Genomic DNA, 18,208 nt, shown 5'->3' with positions numbered 1-18,208 from the left:
TGTGAAGTTCAGAGTTCATTACCGGGTGTTAGGACGTGCCTCTCCTCGTATCTCGATCAGTTTGCATCCGACATCTCCTGCCTCATTCTTTATCGTATCTGCTGATTTACGATAATTGAGTGGACCGATTTGATTTGCCCCTGACCGTTTGCATGTCACTTGCAGTCAAGTAACAGCTTTCTACAGTAACTTCAACAAGTCGAAGTACTTGGTTGGACCAAGTAAGTAAATACAACATTTCTATTCTGTGTTGTCAGATCATCCCCTCTTGCAATTCTCACACACCCATACACACAAACATACGCGTGTATTTTCTAGCGACGAATTTAATTCAAATAAAGAGTTACTTAGGGAGAGAGAGAGAGAGAGAGAGAGAAAGATAGATAGATAGAGAAAGAGAGAAAGCAATGTTGAGGCAACGAGCGAAACGCGTTGCCATCTTTCCTTTCTTTTCCTCGTGTATTCGCGCGCTCTGGCTTGTTGAAGCTATCGAGAAGTGTTGTTAAGACTTACGATTCGAGCACTAATGATTGTAGTTTTTATCCCGTAATTGACACGATCAATCGTTTGTATAACGTATGCTATATGTACAAATAATATCGGCGTCAAACTTCGTCTCGTGCATGCATAGATCCGAGCGCACGTACACAGGAAGCATTGTTTCAAATGATACGAGCGTTGAATGTAATGTAGCGATACTCGCGGGAGTAACTAGTGGGTCCAGACGAACGGATGACGCGAACGGGACAAAACGCACATGCACATCGCGACTCGAAGATATTCATTTTCATCGATGCATGCACGAGGAGAGGGATTTATCTGTTCGATTTTGATGATATATTTTATTTTGTATCGTTTTGTCTTCGATCTCGATATCGACGTTGACGATCACGATTATTATTACTTTTGCTATTATTATTATTAATTATTATTATTAATTATTATTATTAATTATTATTATTATTACTATTATTATTACTATTAGTTTTATCATTAAGACCAATGCAATTACCATCGCCGCTATCGCTATATACAGAGCACAAGTTGCGCGAGTTTAGCTCGTGGTGCAATATATCGAATTTACGCTGTGCTTTCTCCTCCAAATGACGACTCGTCATCCGAGATCGCACACGTGCTTCAAGGCCCGACCGAGGCACACCTTTTGTGGAAGCATTCGCCTCATACACGCTTTCTTCTCGCCCCCTCTTCTCCCCCATTCCCTCACTTGTAGTATTCACACGTATCATGTAATGATCAATAATAATTGTACGATCGAAGACATATATTAATGCAATCTATTACTGTAATAATGGTTGATATAATATATAAATAATATTACAAAATACACGAGACAGTACTTTTGGATATGCTTATATTTCTCAGTATTTACTTGCATCTTTCCAAGCTTCTAACTAAGTAACAAATTGGCCAAACCATGTGAAGACACTTCGTCTCATAATGAGATTCGCACAAATTCGAGTCGAGTAAAAAGCAAGTAGCAAAGTTAACACGATTGCTTGTGTGGTAACTTTGAGAGGGTTACTTCGGGTCTCACGAAATTGGCCGGGCAGGAAGATCGCAGGCTCATCGCGCTAATAGGCGGCGAGTGTCGTGATAAACATAAGTAAACGAAGCAATTCCAGGTAGCAGAAATTCCGAAAACATTTCAAAGACGTCTAAAAGACGTCCAATTTTTTCAGATTTTTCTTTTAGACGTCTTTTAGGCAGCTTTTAGGCGCTTATCTTTTTTTCTTTCGTGCGTTTTTTACACTGAAAGAAAAAATTAAAAAATAATATTATTTCAGTAGATATTATAATAACATATTAACTTATACTAATATAAAATATTTTTCAAATAAAGAAAGCTCAAATCTTTAAAATACATCTTTGAGATGTCTAGACATCTCTTAGATGTCTTTGAGATGTTTCTACAGTATTTGTGCTGTTTAGGAATATACATTTTTTTTATTTCAGCTTTTCATGAAAACAATTGTTTTATTCTATTAAAAAAAATTTAGATTTATGTAAATATATTATCAATACCCATCGAAAAATATTTGTTTATCTTTTAGATATTTTTCTCTCAGTGTAAGCATTTATTTCTTTTTCTTTCTTTTATGTATCTTTTAGGCGTTCCATTTGTTCAGGCATTTTTAAGATGTTTTTTGGAAGCTTCTGCTACCTGGGCCTCCGAAAAAATTAAATCAATCTTCAGTATTCATCTGCACCGTCCCCCTCTCCGTCAGTGGAGTCCATGCCGACTTCCTCGTAGTCTTTCTCCAACGCGGCGAGATCCTCTCGCGCCTCAGAGAACTCGCCCTCTTCCATACCCTCGCCCACGTACCAATGCACGAAGGCCCTCTTCGCATACATCAGATCGAACTTGTGATCGAGCCGCGCCCAAGCCTCGGCGATCGCCGTCGTATTCGACAGCATGCAAACAGCGCGTTGCACCTTGGCGAGATCGCCGCCGGGCACGACTGTCGGCGGCTGATAATTGATGCCGACCTTGAAGCCCGTCGGGCACCAATCGACGAATTGAATGCTGCGCTTGGTCTTGATGGTTGCAATCGCCGCGTTCACGTCCTTCGGCACCACGTCACCTCTATACAGCATGCAGCAGGCCATGTATTTACCGTGACGCGGATCACACTTGACCATCTGATTAGCCGGCTCGAAGCAAGCGTTCGTTATCTCGGCGACGGATAGCTGCTCGTGGTACGCCTTCTCCGCGGATATAACGGGCGCATAGGTGACCAGAGGGAAATGGATTCTAGGATAGGGCACCAGGTTCGTCTGGAATTCCGTGAGATCGACGTTGAGCGCGCCATCGAAGCGCAACGAGGCCGTGATCGAGGACACGATCTGGCCGATCAGTCGGTTCAGATTCGTATAAGTCGGTCGCTCGATGTCCAGGTTGCGCCTGCAAATATCATAGATCGCCTCGTTGTCTACCATAAACGCGCAGTCGGAATGCTCGAGGGTGGTGTGCGTTGTGAGGATCGAGTTGTATGGTTCCACCACGGCCGTCGAGACCTGAGGCGCCGGGTAAATCGCGAACTCGAGCTTGGACTTCTTGCCGTAGTCGACCGACAGCCGCTCCATCAGCAGGGACGTGAAGCCGGAACCGGTGCCGCCGCCGAATGAGTGGAAAATCAGAAAGCCCTGCAGTCCCGTGCATTGGTCTGCCAGTTTGCGAACGCGGTCCAGGACGAGGTCCACTATCTCCTTGCCGATCGTATAGTGACCACGCGCATAATTGTTGGCGGCGTCCTCCTTGCCGGTTATCAGTTGCTCCGGATGGAACAGTTGCCGATATGTGCCTGTGCGTACCTCATCTGAAAAGCATATTCTCGTCAGATCTCGTTTTTTGGATAATTTCAGGATTGGGCGGTTATTTTTTACAAATAACATGTACCTAGGCAGCAGAACTCCTAAATAGGAAGTCTTTTAAAAAGACTTCCTATTTTTTCAAATGTCTTTTCGACATCATTTATATTCAAAAAATAGAATCCTGTCTTTAGCGGAATTTTTTTTTGACTTCAAGAGGATTCTTCTAAAATTAAAAGGAAAATATTCTAACTTTAAAAAAAAATAGTTACAAAGTACTATTTCGTACAATCCCATAATTTCCTTCTAGTCTTAAAAGAATTTTCTTAAAGCCGTATATAAGATCAAGTAGCATCTCTCAAGTAGCAGAATAACGTCAAGTGGCGTATTATTGGATACATCATTAATGCTTCATTAAAATGTCATTTGACGTCATTATGTATTTGATGGAAAAAGATTTTACTAAAGATAAAATTACATTTTTTTGGGCATCTTTTGAAGATGTCTCTTAGATTTTTCTGTTACCTGAGTTTACCGTTAAAAAAAAACGATTATATTCGTCATTGTTATTGTGTAACCGTGTTACCGTTACTAATGAAAAAAGAAATAATCCATTATTGTCTTTTCCTTTTTTTCGAAAAAAAAATAATATCACCAAGTCGTTACTGAAAAAAGTAACTTGCAACGGCAATGGTATTGCAAGTGACGCCTTACTTCCCAATCCTGGATCGTTGAAATGGTCAAGTGAGGCACATCGGGTTACCACGTCCCACTTACCTACTACGGTGGGCTCGAGATCCACGAATACCGCTCTAGGTACGTGCTTTCCAGCGCCAGTTTCGCTGAAAAAGGTGTTGAAGCTGTCGTCGCCGCCCCCAAGCATCTTGTCGGACGGCATCTGCCCGTCCGGTTGTATGCCATGCTCCAAACAATACAATTCCCAGCAAGCATTTCCGATCTGCACTCCCGCCTGTCCTACGTGGACGGATATGCATTCACGCTGAAAGTGTTACAAGGCTAATAACATTCTGATCACGGTTCGATTCATTCTTTTTTCTCTTTTGCTAAAAGCAAACAAACTACTATCTAACAGTAAATATATGCAATGTTAAATGAAACATGTATTATCTAGAATATCCTGAAACCACTAGATGTTTTTTAATTGTAGATACCTCTCGGCTAGATTGATAAAAAAAGAAAATGGATCCGAGTTCGCCGAGAAAACAGATCATCGTATATATTAGACATATTACGCATATATACACGCATATATTAGACATATTACGTAAATGTGGATGTATGCTCTAACAAAAAAATACCTAAGAAATAAAAAATATTTATTCGATGAATACTAATAACGTATTTACTTGTATTAATATAAAATATTGTTCAAATAAGAACATATACATTTTCTTATCTGAAAAATATTTTATATTAATGAATATGTTATTATAGTAGCCATCGAATTATATAATACTTTTTATTTTCTAAATATATTTTCTCTTAGTGTAAATTGCTGCGCTTAGAAAATTTGACGGAATTAGATGAAAGAAATCAATGTGAATTGTACTTTTAGTAAAAAGTGATAAAATTATACAAAAAGATATATGTATAATTATTTAATCCTTTAATATAATCTTCAATCGTTACAAAAGTACGCTACGATATAAAACAAGAGAAATCGATAATTTTTTTCTATGAGCTAAAATATTGAGAAGTTGAATTTCCTAATAGAAATGACAAGTTCAGGTAGAATCAACTAGTATTTCAATGAGACAATTCGTATACATTCTCAGGATTCAATCCGGATTTTATTCTATCTTATAGAATTTTAAGCGGGTATTATAGATGCCAATCTTGAAAAAAATCGGCAAGATTAAAACTGAAACCGTCGCGCGATACAAGACGACCGCAGTAATGAGAAACGCATGTCGCTAAAGCGCGCTTCGTCGCGTCGTTAGGCATTGCGCGAATTTTTGTTCTAAAAGTAGCAATAACGTAATGCAACGGTTGTATGTATCATCACAGTCGCCAGTTGTGCCAATACACGAGATAATATTGCGTTGAGCGAATCTCAAGATTTGCGCTTCGCAAATCTTTAATCTCAAGATTTTAAAGATCAAACTAAGATTGCGCTATTCACAAAAATAATAATGATACATTCGATAGACCGCGTGCTTTAGTTGCCTCTTTCTTCATTTTTCTTTAGAGACGCAACTAAAACGAACGAAAATGTATATTTGAAACGAAAAGAAAAGAAGAAGAGATTCTTACCATTTTGACAGAGAAGAATTTGTCAAACTTGGACGAAGGTTTGTTGGTTCAGATGTGAGAATATATGCGCTTTCGACGCCACCGGCCGTTCAAACGAAGCTGGCAATGGAGCTCCTTCGAACTATCTTGACTCACTGAGCCGCGCCAAGCGCGAGCTACAATCTCTTATAGCCTCGGTTTGTACCCGATTTACTACGCTTGTTCCGCGAGCACGCTGCCATCAATGACACTCGTCGCGCTTCATATCCGGCCACGTAGGACCACGAGATTACGTAACTGCGTGTGTGCGATCGCGCACGATCACGCCGGAGCAGACGTCACAAAGCTGTGTTTAATCTTGCAATTTTAATAAGCTATTGGCTCTGCAAAAATTGCATATCCACATTATACATACTTTGTATCGCTCCTCGTCGCTTTTACGTTATGCAACGCATTCCGCATCTCTCGCTCGCAGTCTCCACGACTAACGCCTTCCCTCGTGCGTATTTTCCGGGCAAAAGCAGAAATAAAGCACGAAGATTCGCGCGTCTGAAGCAATTTAAGCTCGTAGACTCGAGACAATTTTAGAGAGCACGGCCGACGAACTCTGCAGCTATTAAACGATGTGTATATGTACGTACACACATGTGTGTACTTCCGTTCCGGAATAGCCGTCGTGTCCTTACGGCGCGCCTATTGTATCCCTTGAACGCCACATCGTTCTACAAAGAGTAAAGAGCTGAAATAGTCAGCGGCGCAAATATTCAGCAACCTGATCGCAATAGTATGTTCAATAAATTTTCATTTGTTTAGTTGATATTTTATCCGGATTTGCTGCAACTTAAAGAATTTCGAATCCAAAATTTCTGGATTCATATAGAATCATCTTAGATATACTCATGACTCCTGGAATACTTTCCAAGACATTCTAGAATAATTTTATGTTTTATGCTGCCCAAGAAGCCATTTGTCTATAGCAATATCAACCTCTGTAAAAAGAATCTTGAAATACCAAGACGTGTAATATAAGCGATGCTATACCGTAAGAACATGTCTCGCTTCAGCAACTGGTTACATAGTTACTGACCTGATGCGTGATTTTCTCTCATGCATACTGTACTTGCCAGACAGCACAAATATCTAAAAGATATTTTAATAGTCCGTATTAATAGTTATTACTTGAAACTCGTTTCCATAGTAAAGTAAGATATTCAAATTTAAGTTTCAGAGTTATTTGAGAGTTTTCTAGTTGAAAATAGCGATTACAAATATAATTATATAAACGTCATATATATCAATTCAACAAAAAAACAAATCTAACTCTGAATAAAAATTCGAATATCTTATAAGAAACAAGTTTTAATTGACAACTATTAATATCTCAGAAATGTTTGAAAGATGATTTATTTATTTTCTGACATCTCTTGACTCTCTGTATTAGTAATCGTCACTTGAAACTTAAAACTTGGAAATTTGTGTAACTAAATCGTATTTTTAGTAAAAAAATAAAATTACATAGAAAAGCATGTGTATCCAAATAAATATTTAATCATTTAGTATAATATATAATCGTCAAAAGTAGGTTACGATATAAAATGAAAGAAATTGGAAATCTAACTTTTTTACATGATCTAAAAAATAAGAATCTAAAATTTTTAATAGAAAATATAAGTTCAGATAAAATCATATAGAATATGTCGATGATATATATATACTTATATTTTTAAGCAAAAATACGTGGCATTATATTTGTAATCGTGATTCAGCTGAAAAATTCGCATCTAACTCTAAACTCATATATGAGTATCTCACTGGAGACAAGTTTCAAGTAACGACTATTAATACAGGCCTTAGATGTTTCTAAGATGTATTTTAGACGTCTGTGCTGTGTCTGTCTGTCTGGGTACTATTGCCATAATGGGAGACTCGCATCTTAACTCGGCGCAGCTATATCATCGACGTAGATACGTTACCCATTTATCGTCAGCTCGATCGTGTGAGCGTAACTACGTGGATGTAGGTGTGGCTACTATCCTTATAAAGCCGACGACGTGGGATCTTTCAGTGGAGAGTAGGCCGCACAAATGAGACTTGGTAACTTCGAACGGGCCGCCCATTTCGCGCATACTTCGCGCCTACTTGGTTCGTTCCTATCTACGTATCTCATTAGCCTACAAATATAAAATTGTTGTAAACTTCTTAAAAGCTAAACTACTATACTCCACAGTGCCTGGAAGAATTCAAGTGTATGTATATAATTACCTTGTTTGAAAAAGCTAATAAAACATTGTACCGTCTCCGAATATGTTTAAAATCCATATCTTGCAACAACTGCAATTACTTTCTTTTCAGACTACGCCTGACGGTGTCGCCAACGAACATGTTCCACATTCATTACCATAGTGAAGTTTATTAGAAGATAATTGCAGGACACCTACATGATCGGGCGTAAATAAAATAGTTCACGATGTCAGAAGATTTGTTGATTTACTTGCACTTCTGTATTTAGAGTAAAAGAGACGTAAATACTCAAATTTAGACAAGTAAGAAATAGAAAATAAAGGAGAATTCATATCTTGATAGAAAAGCAGAAACCAATCAAAACTTGTGCTGATAGAAAAGCAGGAACTGTTGACTACCACCTGACACCAGCACGAGTTCCGATTGGTTGCTGTCCTTTCTGCTTCTCTAACAATATAGGTGTTTTTTCATTTCGTGACTACGGTAGCGTTTGGTTGGTTAGTTTAGTCCACTTAACGCTCGCAACACCGCGAGCGTCATTCTATCTTTGTTGCTCGAGGCGTTACGAGCGTTAAGTGGACCAAACTAACCAACCAAACGCTAATGTAGTCACGAAACGAAAAAACGCCTCATGTGAATGCTTCCTAAAATATAGAAATACGCGTGCGCGGGAAACCTAAGGCAAGTTCTCTGACCTAGGTTTGATTAGGTTAGGTTAGGTTCGATGGTTTTGATGTTGACAGGAAAAAGAGGTATCGAGCTGAGAGAACTTAAAAATAGTGTAACATCTGTCGAGTATCAACACTCATCGATTTGCTGGCGAAATTCCACCTGTGAAGGAAAGTTCTTGGATAAGCGAAAAATGTCCGATTTGTTTTTCTATACCTTGTTTTATATTTTGATTTGTGGATGTATCATCTATCCATCGGTAGAGATTGTCGCGGCGGGACTTACTATCAGAGATGTCTGCAAAGATTTTCTTGGTTGTGAAAATGAATGTTTTGTACAACATCACATTAGGAGAACCGTGCTTACGATTTCCATATACTGCATGTTTCCTTTAGGTAATTGATACGTTTGAGACTACACGTTGATCATCTTGTTGATGTGTCCGTAAACATTCGTACTCAGTGTGTGATTTCTTCGTCCAGATTACATCTTAGGATTAGTATATTATGGTTACTTGGACATTCCAAAATTGGTCTATACGGGTGAGAATTTTTTCACGCTGACGGCCGTTGTTTTTGCTGCTGTCGGAACTTTCTATACGTTGAATACAATTTGCGAATGGTACATGAATGATTGGTTGACACATCCGATCGCGCGGAATCTTGCCGTGTACAGCAACCATAACACATCATGGGTGGATGTCGCCGCAGACATTAACAAGGAATATCGAAGGTTTATTTAAGTATTCTCAGGGTTAGGGTAATCTAAACTAATTAATTAATTAAGAGATAAAACATTGAAAAGTCAATGATTTTTAACTTAATTTAATTTTAAATAAGTTAACTGTATTAACTAAAACTAGTTATCTTTAAATGCATTAACTTTAACTTATATTTAAATATATTAAATTATTATTACGACCTGATAACAATTGATCTGTTTTTTCAGCTGCACTGTTGAACTGGTGCAATAAGTTAGAGTGAGAAAACATTTACGTATCTCATTTTAACTTATTACACTAGTTCAGCAGTGCAGCTGAAAAGAACAGACCAAATGTAAAATGAGAAAAATAAAAAATAATGACAGAAAAATTTGTTGTTTCTCAACACCAATGTTTTTTCTTATATAGGATCTTTAGCACAAAAATTCAGTATTTTTTAATGAAAGATGTTTTCACTAATAAATCACAAATTTAATTTTTTATTAAAAGTTAATTATACAAAAAAATATGTTTATGTTGCTCTGTATAATTAACTTTTAATATATAATTAAGTTTTAAATTAACTTTAATGAGTTAATTTAATGTTAACTTTTAATTCACATAATTTTTATTTGTGTAACTTAATATAAATTAAGTTAATTTAAAGAGAGGCCATTAACTTTAATCTCAATTTAGTTAAAAAAAATAACTTATCCAACTCTGGGTATTCTGTATATTTAAGAGAATATAAATTATATTACAAGTATATATTCATGACAACTTATATACTTATATTTATACTAAAGTAACAATATCTTATTTTAGGGTAGATAAAATTGATATTGCTACCAATGGCATAACTCGTATTGTAGTAACAGACAATTGGATTATTAAGATCACTTCTTTCAAGTTAGAAGTGGCGCATCAAAGCGACACTACTTTGATAGTAAACAAATGCGATACTCATTTAATGTCAGACGTAACAGGAGACCAAGTACAATATATCAATATTCAGGTACTATCTAAATATATATACACTGTTATATATTTTATATTATTATCTTTAGTTTATTTATTATATATACATACAATATATAACTTGATTATATATACATTGCTTTGAAATTAGTCCTACAAGCATTGTTTTTTAGGTAAAGCCTATGCGAACAAATGCAGAGGCATTTGAAATAAGATTGAATGCATTAGACTTTAAAGAGTTGCAAAACAAAGTTAAGCGATCAATCGTTATACCACAAAATATAACGTTCCACAAAACCTTGCTTGATAGGTTTATCAGTGCTTTCAAAGAACAAGCTAATAAAAATCCAGTCTACAATACTACTCAGGTATTAAATGTTGCAATATTGTTATAGGCTTAATTACTTTTTGTCCCTTCTGTCGATTCATTTTCTTTTATTTATGATCTGTATCTTCAGGAGTTGGATCAATGCATAGGATGTATGCAAGCAACCGCAAATATGAAATTGCAAAAATTATGTGACGTTATCGAGAGCAGAGATTCTGATAGCTGTACAATGTGCTATTGCCGTCCAATGTGGTGCATAGAATGTATGGCAAAGTGGTCAGTATCTTTCATTATTTTCAAATATCGTTATATTTATACTAAATCGCACATACCCAGACGATGTTTCTAGTATTATTATTACCATTATTAGTATTTAGTATTAATAGTATTATTATTATCGTTACACGATAGGTTTGCCTCGAGACAAGATGAACATGCTCCAGAGACATGGTTGTCTTCTAAATGTACCTGTCCTGTCTGCAAAGCAAAATTTTGTGTTTTAGATGTATGTAACATATAAGGACTTCAGATCATTAATACATTCACGGCCGTTGACGTACTGTTGCATCCTTTTAGCTAAAGTTGAGAACCGCTTATATTGCGCTGTGTTTTCGTAATTTTTGATCGAGAATTGTTACTTCATTGTAGAATTTTAAGTATATATATATACTACAGATCATATATATATATATATATATATACATAAAAATCTATATATAAACATATATGTATAAAACATACAGAAAACATATATTTACTAAGGAAATATTTAATTTTATTTTTCTGCAAATTAAAATTTTCTTTTATGTTATAGAAATTTACAAACGACTCGAAACATGACATTAAAACGAATTTTTCCAAGTTTATTCTTGTTTTAAAAAAGTTTTGCATCTTTCTGCTTTAAAAAAATTGCGTCAAAAGTACCGGCCATGAAAATATCAACATCTAAATAACATTACTGTATTACTTTAAAGTTGGATCTTCCAAGAAACTTGCATAAAAAAATTAATTTCTTTTGACATTTTTTATAGAATAATAAATTTTAATGTTCAAACAGATCGAAGGTCCAATTAACATTCCGTATACATATGCTTATCCTTCTGTATAAAATGTATCATTATTATGAAATGTAAATATGAATTATAAAATGTATTATATAATATATATATATGTATATATATATATATATATATATATATATATATATATATATATATATATAAAAACACTATATATATAAACTGAAATAAATATAAATTATGAAATGAGAGAGAAATATGTATAAAATACAATATTACTGTTAGGAAAATATAATATTAATCTTAGGAAATCACAATCTAAGTAGAACGATAAATTGATTATAGCATTATTATACAATATTAATTTTTTTTATAAGATTTTGTTTTATTATATATACTTCCCTCACATTCTTCTTTGTAATAGATTTTTCTTTCTAACATTATGACTTGTAACTTTAAGTTTGTATCTGTACTTTAAATTAGTATTTTCTTATATTTATTTCTTTTTTTTGTAAAAGTTCACACTACAATTTATAGAGGAAAACCGTCAATGTAAAAAAAGGTTATTCAATAATAGTAATAATATTTTTTCTACTAACACCGTAGAAATAGTTTTTATTTCCTCTTTCACAAAAGTTTCAATGAAGCATAAAACAGTACGAATAGCTTAAAACAAAACAGCTTAAAAGGTACTACTTAGTTATTAAATTATTTGTTGATGAACGTCTTTTATCATAATAAGGTGAAAAACTATTTACTGACATCACTTCACTGTAATATTTAATTGCTATACGATTTAATGCTGTATGATTTATGTACAGTGAAGCATATTTTATTTACTCTTCCGTTTACCTAATTTGCACACAAAATAAGAATCAACGTATTAATATTCACGTAGTCATGAGTCTAGGCGCAATATTCATTGCCATCAGTTCCTGGAAGAGTAACTTCGCCGCATATGGCAATCTAATTTGCGAAATCTGCGTTTTGTTTTTACATCCTTTACACTCGAACGTATTGTTCCGTAAATTCGCGATGGCAATCAAGCCGCAAAAATTACAAATGTGAATTCGGTAAGGATCTGATACTTCAAACAGACGCTCTCTCAAGAACTGCGCTGCACCGTGAGAAATTTGACAATCTCGCTCCATCTCTCCGAAACGAAGTCCGCCGTCCCTAAATAAATACGTAAGCATATACATATGTTGGCAAAAGATAATTTATATTGGATTAATAAGAGTAATAACGCTAGTAATTACCTCGCTCGACCCTCCATAGGCTGTCGAACTAAAATTTGCACGGGTCCTCTTGCTCTACTGTGAATCTTATCGTCCACCATATGCTTTAAACGTTGATAATAGGTCGGCCCTAAAAATACTTGTGCATTGATCTTACGACCTGTGTGCCCATTGTACATGACTTCATTTCCTCGCAACTGGTAACCATATTCCTGCAGAAGCGTGGAGATCTTCTGCACATTCACAGCGTCGTTAAATGGTGTAGCATCACCGATCTCTCCTGAAAATACGACATGAATGGATCAGACCTCGCAAAATCTCATGACTGTTTTAAAATTAAACTGAAATTCAGAAGAAAATTGTTTACCTTTGTTTGCCGAAACCTTTCCCTGTATACACTCGATCAAGTGACCGATAGTCATACGAGAGGGAATAGCGTGGGGGTTGATAATTATGTCGGGGGTGAGACCTTCGCAGGAGAACGGCATGTCCTCTTGTCTATATTGAATTCCACACGTTCCCTTCTGTCCGTGACGCGACGCAAACTTGTCGCCTATTTGCGGAATACGTACGCTGCGTACACGGATCTTACAGAACTTGTATCCCTCGCTGTTCAGTGTCAACATCACCTGATCGACTATACCGGTTTCACTATTTCGCAAAAACGTCGACGCGTCACGTTTTGTGAAACGCTTTGTCGTACTGTCCAACTGAAAGCGTAAAAGGCCGATTGCGTTATCACCAGCTATTCATCTAAACTATTAAACTATACAACAAATTAGAATAAGCATCAGCCCGGCAGAACCATACTGATTTGCAAAACAAAGATAGTCTCTTAACGCTAGAATGCCTGGGAATGATAATCTCTTTAGATGCCTGAGTCATTTTGACTTTTTGTTACTTCTTCTAATACCTTAACTCTCTCTGTCTCTCATTATCTATCTCATAATTTTTTCAAACTTATAATTTTCTATAATAAGAGATGCATTATAATTATTATTTATTTGTCCTCTATAATTAGAAGCAATTTATTGAGCATTTCAGTGTTAATAGATCTTTAACATCGCTCTTTCTTCTTTTGTCTCTCTAACACTATAATCTTGGTTTTTGCTAGAGTGGCATGTGAAAAACAGCAATATTTTTTAGAAGAACACAAAGAAGGAAGACAATAATATTCTTTAAACTATCTTTCTTCGTTTGAGATTATTCAAGAAGAAGCTATGTCAGTATTCGTTCCAGTTTGTTATATAGTTTAGTGACTTAAACGATATGATACATTTAAGAATATTCACCTCATCGTCTGTTTCCGGCAGGGTAATCGTTTTACCGATAATCACATCGTCGCCAGATACTCGAATTCCAGGTGCAATTATTCCATCGTCATCTAGCTTATCGTATATGGCGTTGCGCATTCCTTGACAAGTTAAGCGTGACGGTTTCTCAAATTGCTCTTCCTGATCACCGATCTTCTTCGACTCGGACTCCTTGTAAGACCGGTAAAACACTGATCTGAAAAAGCCTCTCTCCACGGCGCTGGCATTTAAAATGACACTGTCCTCCTGATTGTATCCCGTATAACACAAAATCGCAACGATGCTGTTGATACCCGCTGGCAGTTCACGGAATCTAAGATACTCCATCGATCTTGTGGTTACCAGCGGCTTGTGAGGGTAATACAGCACGTGGGCCAAAGTGTCCATACGTACGTGAAAATTCGTAATGTATACGCCCATAGCTTGTTTACCCATAGCACTCTGAAAGATATGTTCCACCAGTAACGTAAAGAGATTAACGAGAAAGAGGATTCAAAGAAAAATGCCAAGTTGAAACGCTTATCCTGACTTTCGGGTTACTGCTGTCCTTCGAGAGAATTTATTCCCGACGTTTCCAGTCCGCTTGCTCAGAGAGAGGGAGGACCTGGAACTATCTCCAGAAACAGTTTCAAGTCACTTTTCCCTGAATGAGCTGGAATATCGGAAACAAACTCACGAAGGACGCGGCAACTCTAAATTCAGAACAAGCATTTCCCCATACCGCAGAAATCTGTCAGACTACTTGAAATTATGCATTCACCTGATAAGTATTCCTAGGACTCTGATTATGATCGGGGAAAGGTATGATAGAAGCGCAGACGCCTAAGATCATTGCCGGATGGATCTCGCAGTGTGTATACGTCGTACAATACGCGTACTCCTTGTCTTGCCTGAGATCATCGGGCGACATAGCGATCATGACGGTTTCTTCCTCCAGAGTGTCTATGTATTCTACTACTCCACTACCTACCAACTCTTGCCATCTGTAACAATATTTATTGTCATCAATGCCCCAATTGAAGTCTTTTACCACCGAATGCCCGAAAAGATAAACTATATTCAGAAATTCTTTCTAGAAAGACGTCGCAACGATTACCGATTTGTAGCTTGATTAAATATAGCCTGTTTTTTCGGGTATCCAATGGTAAAAGATTTCTTAACGCGCTTTGTTATATTTACAAGACAATGAATCTGTTAAAAAAGATAACTCACCCGTCGTTATTATAATCTCTTTCTTTCAACATATCAATGTGTCTCTTCTTCAATAAAAGATTCTGGCCTTCCACTATGAGCAAAGGCCTACTAATCCTACCGGCATCCGTGTATATTCTTATCTCACGATCTCTAATGTCACGGATCATAGACACTTCCGACACGATAATGTCCATCTGCCGCCTCAGCTTGCGCAAGGTAGCCATCAGCTGGTCCGGATCTCTATGGATACCGACCCAGCATCCGTTTACAAATATCTTCGTAGCGTCGGCTATCGCGCTCGGGGCGATCTCCTCAAGATTCTCCATCGACCACTCCTCCAAGAACTCGAGGATGGGCGAAGGTTGCGAACCGACGCTGATGTAAGCCATCAGGGCTAAATTCTTCACCAATCCTACAGCGGCACCCTCAGGAGTTTCCGCGGGGCACAGCATACCCCACAATGTGTTATGCAATTGGCGCGGCTTGGCCAATTTACCATCCCTTCCAATCGGGGAATTCACTCGTCTAAGATGCGACAAAGTCGATGCGAAAGTCAACCTATTCAATACCTGCAATGAAGGACCAAATAAATATTGGATGGAAAACAAGAAGGCTAAAGAAGAAAAAAGTCAAGAATGAAGGTAGATGGATGAGGGAAAATATAAAGGTAATGTAAAATAACGTGTAAGCTGAAATAACAAATATGTCATAGAGTACCTGCGACACGCCTGCTCTCGCTTGATGCGCTTTCTTCTGGTCGCCCCAGTTGCCGGTGGCGAGCGAGTATCTCAAGCCGTCGGTGATGATTTTCGTTTTGATAGCCAGCTCGAGGTTAAAGTCCTTACCGCGATCAATGAACTTCTGCGCGTAAAGACGCACCTCCTTCATCAAGTTCTTGAACAAGGCGCGGAAAAGGAACGCCAGCAGAGGCCCGGCCAAGTCCAGCCGTTTGTTGCCGTAATGATCCCGGTCGTCCAGCTCCCTCCGTCCCAAGGACGCCGACAGCAATCGGTGCACCATGTAGCCGAGGAAGTAAGCCTTCTTGGTCTCGCAGAAGTCGCTTATGCCGACGTGCGGCAGCATTTCCTTCTGCAAAATTTCCCGGGCGTATTTGATACGCTTCTCTTTGGTCACGCCGGCGCGAGCACCCCTGGTGCCGATGAAATTCAAGGCAACGTTTTGCTCCTGTATTACAAATGCCTCGTCCAAGGACGGCTTCACCATCTCCATCATTTCGGGATCGTCGAAGTCGTAAATAATGTGCTCCAGAATGTCACGATCCGCGACGAATCCCAGAGCGCGGAAAACAACCATGATAGGGATTTCCTGCTTCACATACGGTATAATGGCAACGATACGTTGGCCTATAGCAGATTTCTTAATACTGGCTCCACTCTTGGCCATCATATTGATCCACAGAGTCGATGTGGGACGCGAGCTATGCTCCAAGCAAGATCTGATCTCAGCCTTATAGGCATACTTGCCGTCTTTCATACTGAACACATAGACAGTGTTTGTGGCCATTTTCTCCTGCGCTATGAGAACCTTTTCTGAGCCATTAATGATGAAGTACCCACCAGGATCCAGTGGACATTCATTCAGTTCCGTTAGATCACGATCTGATAGGCCAGCCAGCAGGCAGTACTTGGACCGCAACATGATCGGAATCTTCCCAATGAATGTTTTCTGATGCTGAGTTTCCACAGGTTCCTCACCGTCCTTCATGATAGTTTTGGTGATGTCCACGTACAATGGGGCCGAGTATGTCAGATTCCTGAGTCTGGCCTCATTGGGCATCATAGGAGACGGCGCGCCATCCTTCTCCCAGTGGGTAGGCTTGGACAGGTAGATCTGCTCGAATTTTAACAAGTGTCTCACTGGATTCTCTATCTCACCCGTGGTGTGCTGCGCTTCCGCTTGCAAGTCGATCTGCGGCGAGTCCTCTACGATACGTTGAACGGACATCTCGATGAATTCGTCGAAGCTGTCCAACTGTTGACGCACGAGACCCTTCTCGTCGAAGTACGCGTTAATAACGATCCAGCAAGCTTCTTGCCAGAGCTTCGACGAGATCTCCTCCGCGTCCTCGTCATCGTATTGATCTAGTGTAAGAGATATTTCATGAGCAAATTTCTAATGTCTAACGTTAACGTTAATTACTAGAGAGACTGAAGAGAAGAAGCAAACGTTTTCTTAACTTCTTAATCAATTTTGTACTTTTACTATACTATATATTAAAATTTAGATTTACATAGATTTATATATTGTTTTATACTTACCACCTTCGAGAGCATACATGTTGGGATGGAAGGTACACACGTGATACCTTTAAAATTCTATAAAGACTATCAAGCACAAAACTACTTGCGACGTGACGACAAGCACAAATTGCAAATCTCAACTGAAATCCACAGGGTTGCCAGATTCTTCCGAAGCGCTAATTCTGACAACCTAAAGCTACGTAGTGTCTATGGCTGCATTCAGTAGACTCAACAGTTGCACAACAGTTGAGTAATTTGTCAATGTAATTGGTCTAGATTTAGGGATCTAATAGCAAGAACCAATAATCGTTGATTGCTCACTGAGCGCTTTTTCTACTGAATGCGCCCTATGGCTGCATTCAGTAGAAAAAGCGCTCAGTGAGCAATCAACGATTATTGGTTCTTGCTATTAGATCCCTAAATCTAGACCAATTACATTGACAAATTACTCAACTGTGTGCAACTGTCTGCTGAATGCAGCCAATGGCTGCATTCAGCAGACTCAACAGTCGTCCAATGTAGACGTCCCTTAAGGGACTACATTGGAAGTAAGCAGTAAGAAGTAGGAAGTAAGAATAAGAAATTGACCAATCATAGTTGATTATTCTTCTCACATTCGACTGTGGTTGGTCAATTTCTTACTCTTACTTCCTACTTCTTGCTATTTACTTCCAATGTAGACGT

At 37.8% G+C, this 18,208-nt stretch overlaps 3 protein-coding genes across 4 annotated transcripts in view; 1 reads left to right on the top strand and 2 right to left on the bottom strand.

Annotated features, from left to right (window-relative positions):
- Positions 1 to 1,355: 1,355 nt before the first annotated feature.
- On the bottom strand, positions 1,356 to 5,834 carry LOC116840398 (tubulin alpha-1 chain-like). Its single transcript, XM_032807058.1, has 3 exons — positions 5,605 to 5,834; positions 4,108 to 4,330; positions 1,356 to 3,338 (listed from the first exon to the last, which is right to left on the bottom strand). Exons 1-3 carry the CDS (start codon positions 5,605 to 5,607, stop codon positions 2,212 to 2,214), a joined length of 1,353 nt encoding a protein of 450 aa, XP_032662949.1. The 5' UTR covers positions 5,608 to 5,834; the 3' UTR covers positions 1,356 to 2,211.
- A 2,606-nt stretch (positions 5,835 to 8,440) lies between these two features.
- LOC116840250 (transmembrane protein 129) lies at positions 8,441 to 11,196 on the top strand. Its single transcript, XM_032806745.1, has 6 exons — positions 8,441 to 8,888; positions 8,976 to 9,225; positions 10,019 to 10,208; positions 10,345 to 10,539; positions 10,630 to 10,775; positions 10,911 to 11,196. The coding sequence occupies exons 1-6, from the start codon at positions 8,549 to 8,551 to the stop codon at positions 11,017 to 11,019; spliced, it is 1,230 nt and encodes a 409-aa protein (XP_032662636.1). The 5' UTR covers positions 8,441 to 8,548; the 3' UTR covers positions 11,020 to 11,196.
- A 902-nt stretch (positions 11,197 to 12,098) lies between these two features.
- LOC116840248 (DNA-directed RNA polymerase II subunit RPB2) overlaps positions 12,099 to 18,208 on the bottom strand; it is a 6,405-nt gene continuing 295 nt past the window's right edge. Inside the window, exons 2-9 of one of the 2 annotated variants that reach the window (XM_032806744.1) lie at positions 17,543 to 17,714; positions 15,981 to 17,365; positions 15,282 to 15,832; positions 14,830 to 15,052; positions 14,049 to 14,510; positions 13,124 to 13,466; positions 12,778 to 13,036; positions 12,099 to 12,694 (exon numbers count right to left, since the gene is read on the bottom strand). In XM_032806744.1, coding sequence (XP_032662635.1) covers positions 12,409 to 12,694; positions 12,778 to 13,036; positions 13,124 to 13,466; positions 14,049 to 14,510; positions 14,830 to 15,052; positions 15,282 to 15,832; positions 15,981 to 17,365; positions 17,543 to 17,561 — 3,528 coding nt within the window. In that variant the 5' untranslated portion in view covers positions 17,562 to 17,714 and the 3' untranslated portion in view covers positions 12,099 to 12,408. Of the gene's footprint in view, positions 12,695 to 12,777; positions 13,037 to 13,123; positions 13,467 to 14,048; positions 14,511 to 14,829; positions 15,053 to 15,281; positions 15,833 to 15,980; positions 17,366 to 17,542; positions 17,785 to 18,208 lie in introns of those variants that run through there. The other variant, XM_032806743.1, reaches the window with a different exon arrangement.

The sequence above is a fragment of the Odontomachus brunneus genome, unplaced genomic scaffold (genome assembly GCF_010583005.1).
Source record: "Odontomachus brunneus isolate Ranch 3 - 2012 unplaced genomic scaffold, Obru_v1 Obru_scaffold_009, whole genome shotgun sequence".
NCBI classification, from domain to species: Eukaryota; Metazoa; Arthropoda; class Insecta; order Hymenoptera; family Formicidae; genus Odontomachus; species Odontomachus brunneus.
This window is presented reverse-complemented; position numbering and strand designations above follow the sequence as displayed.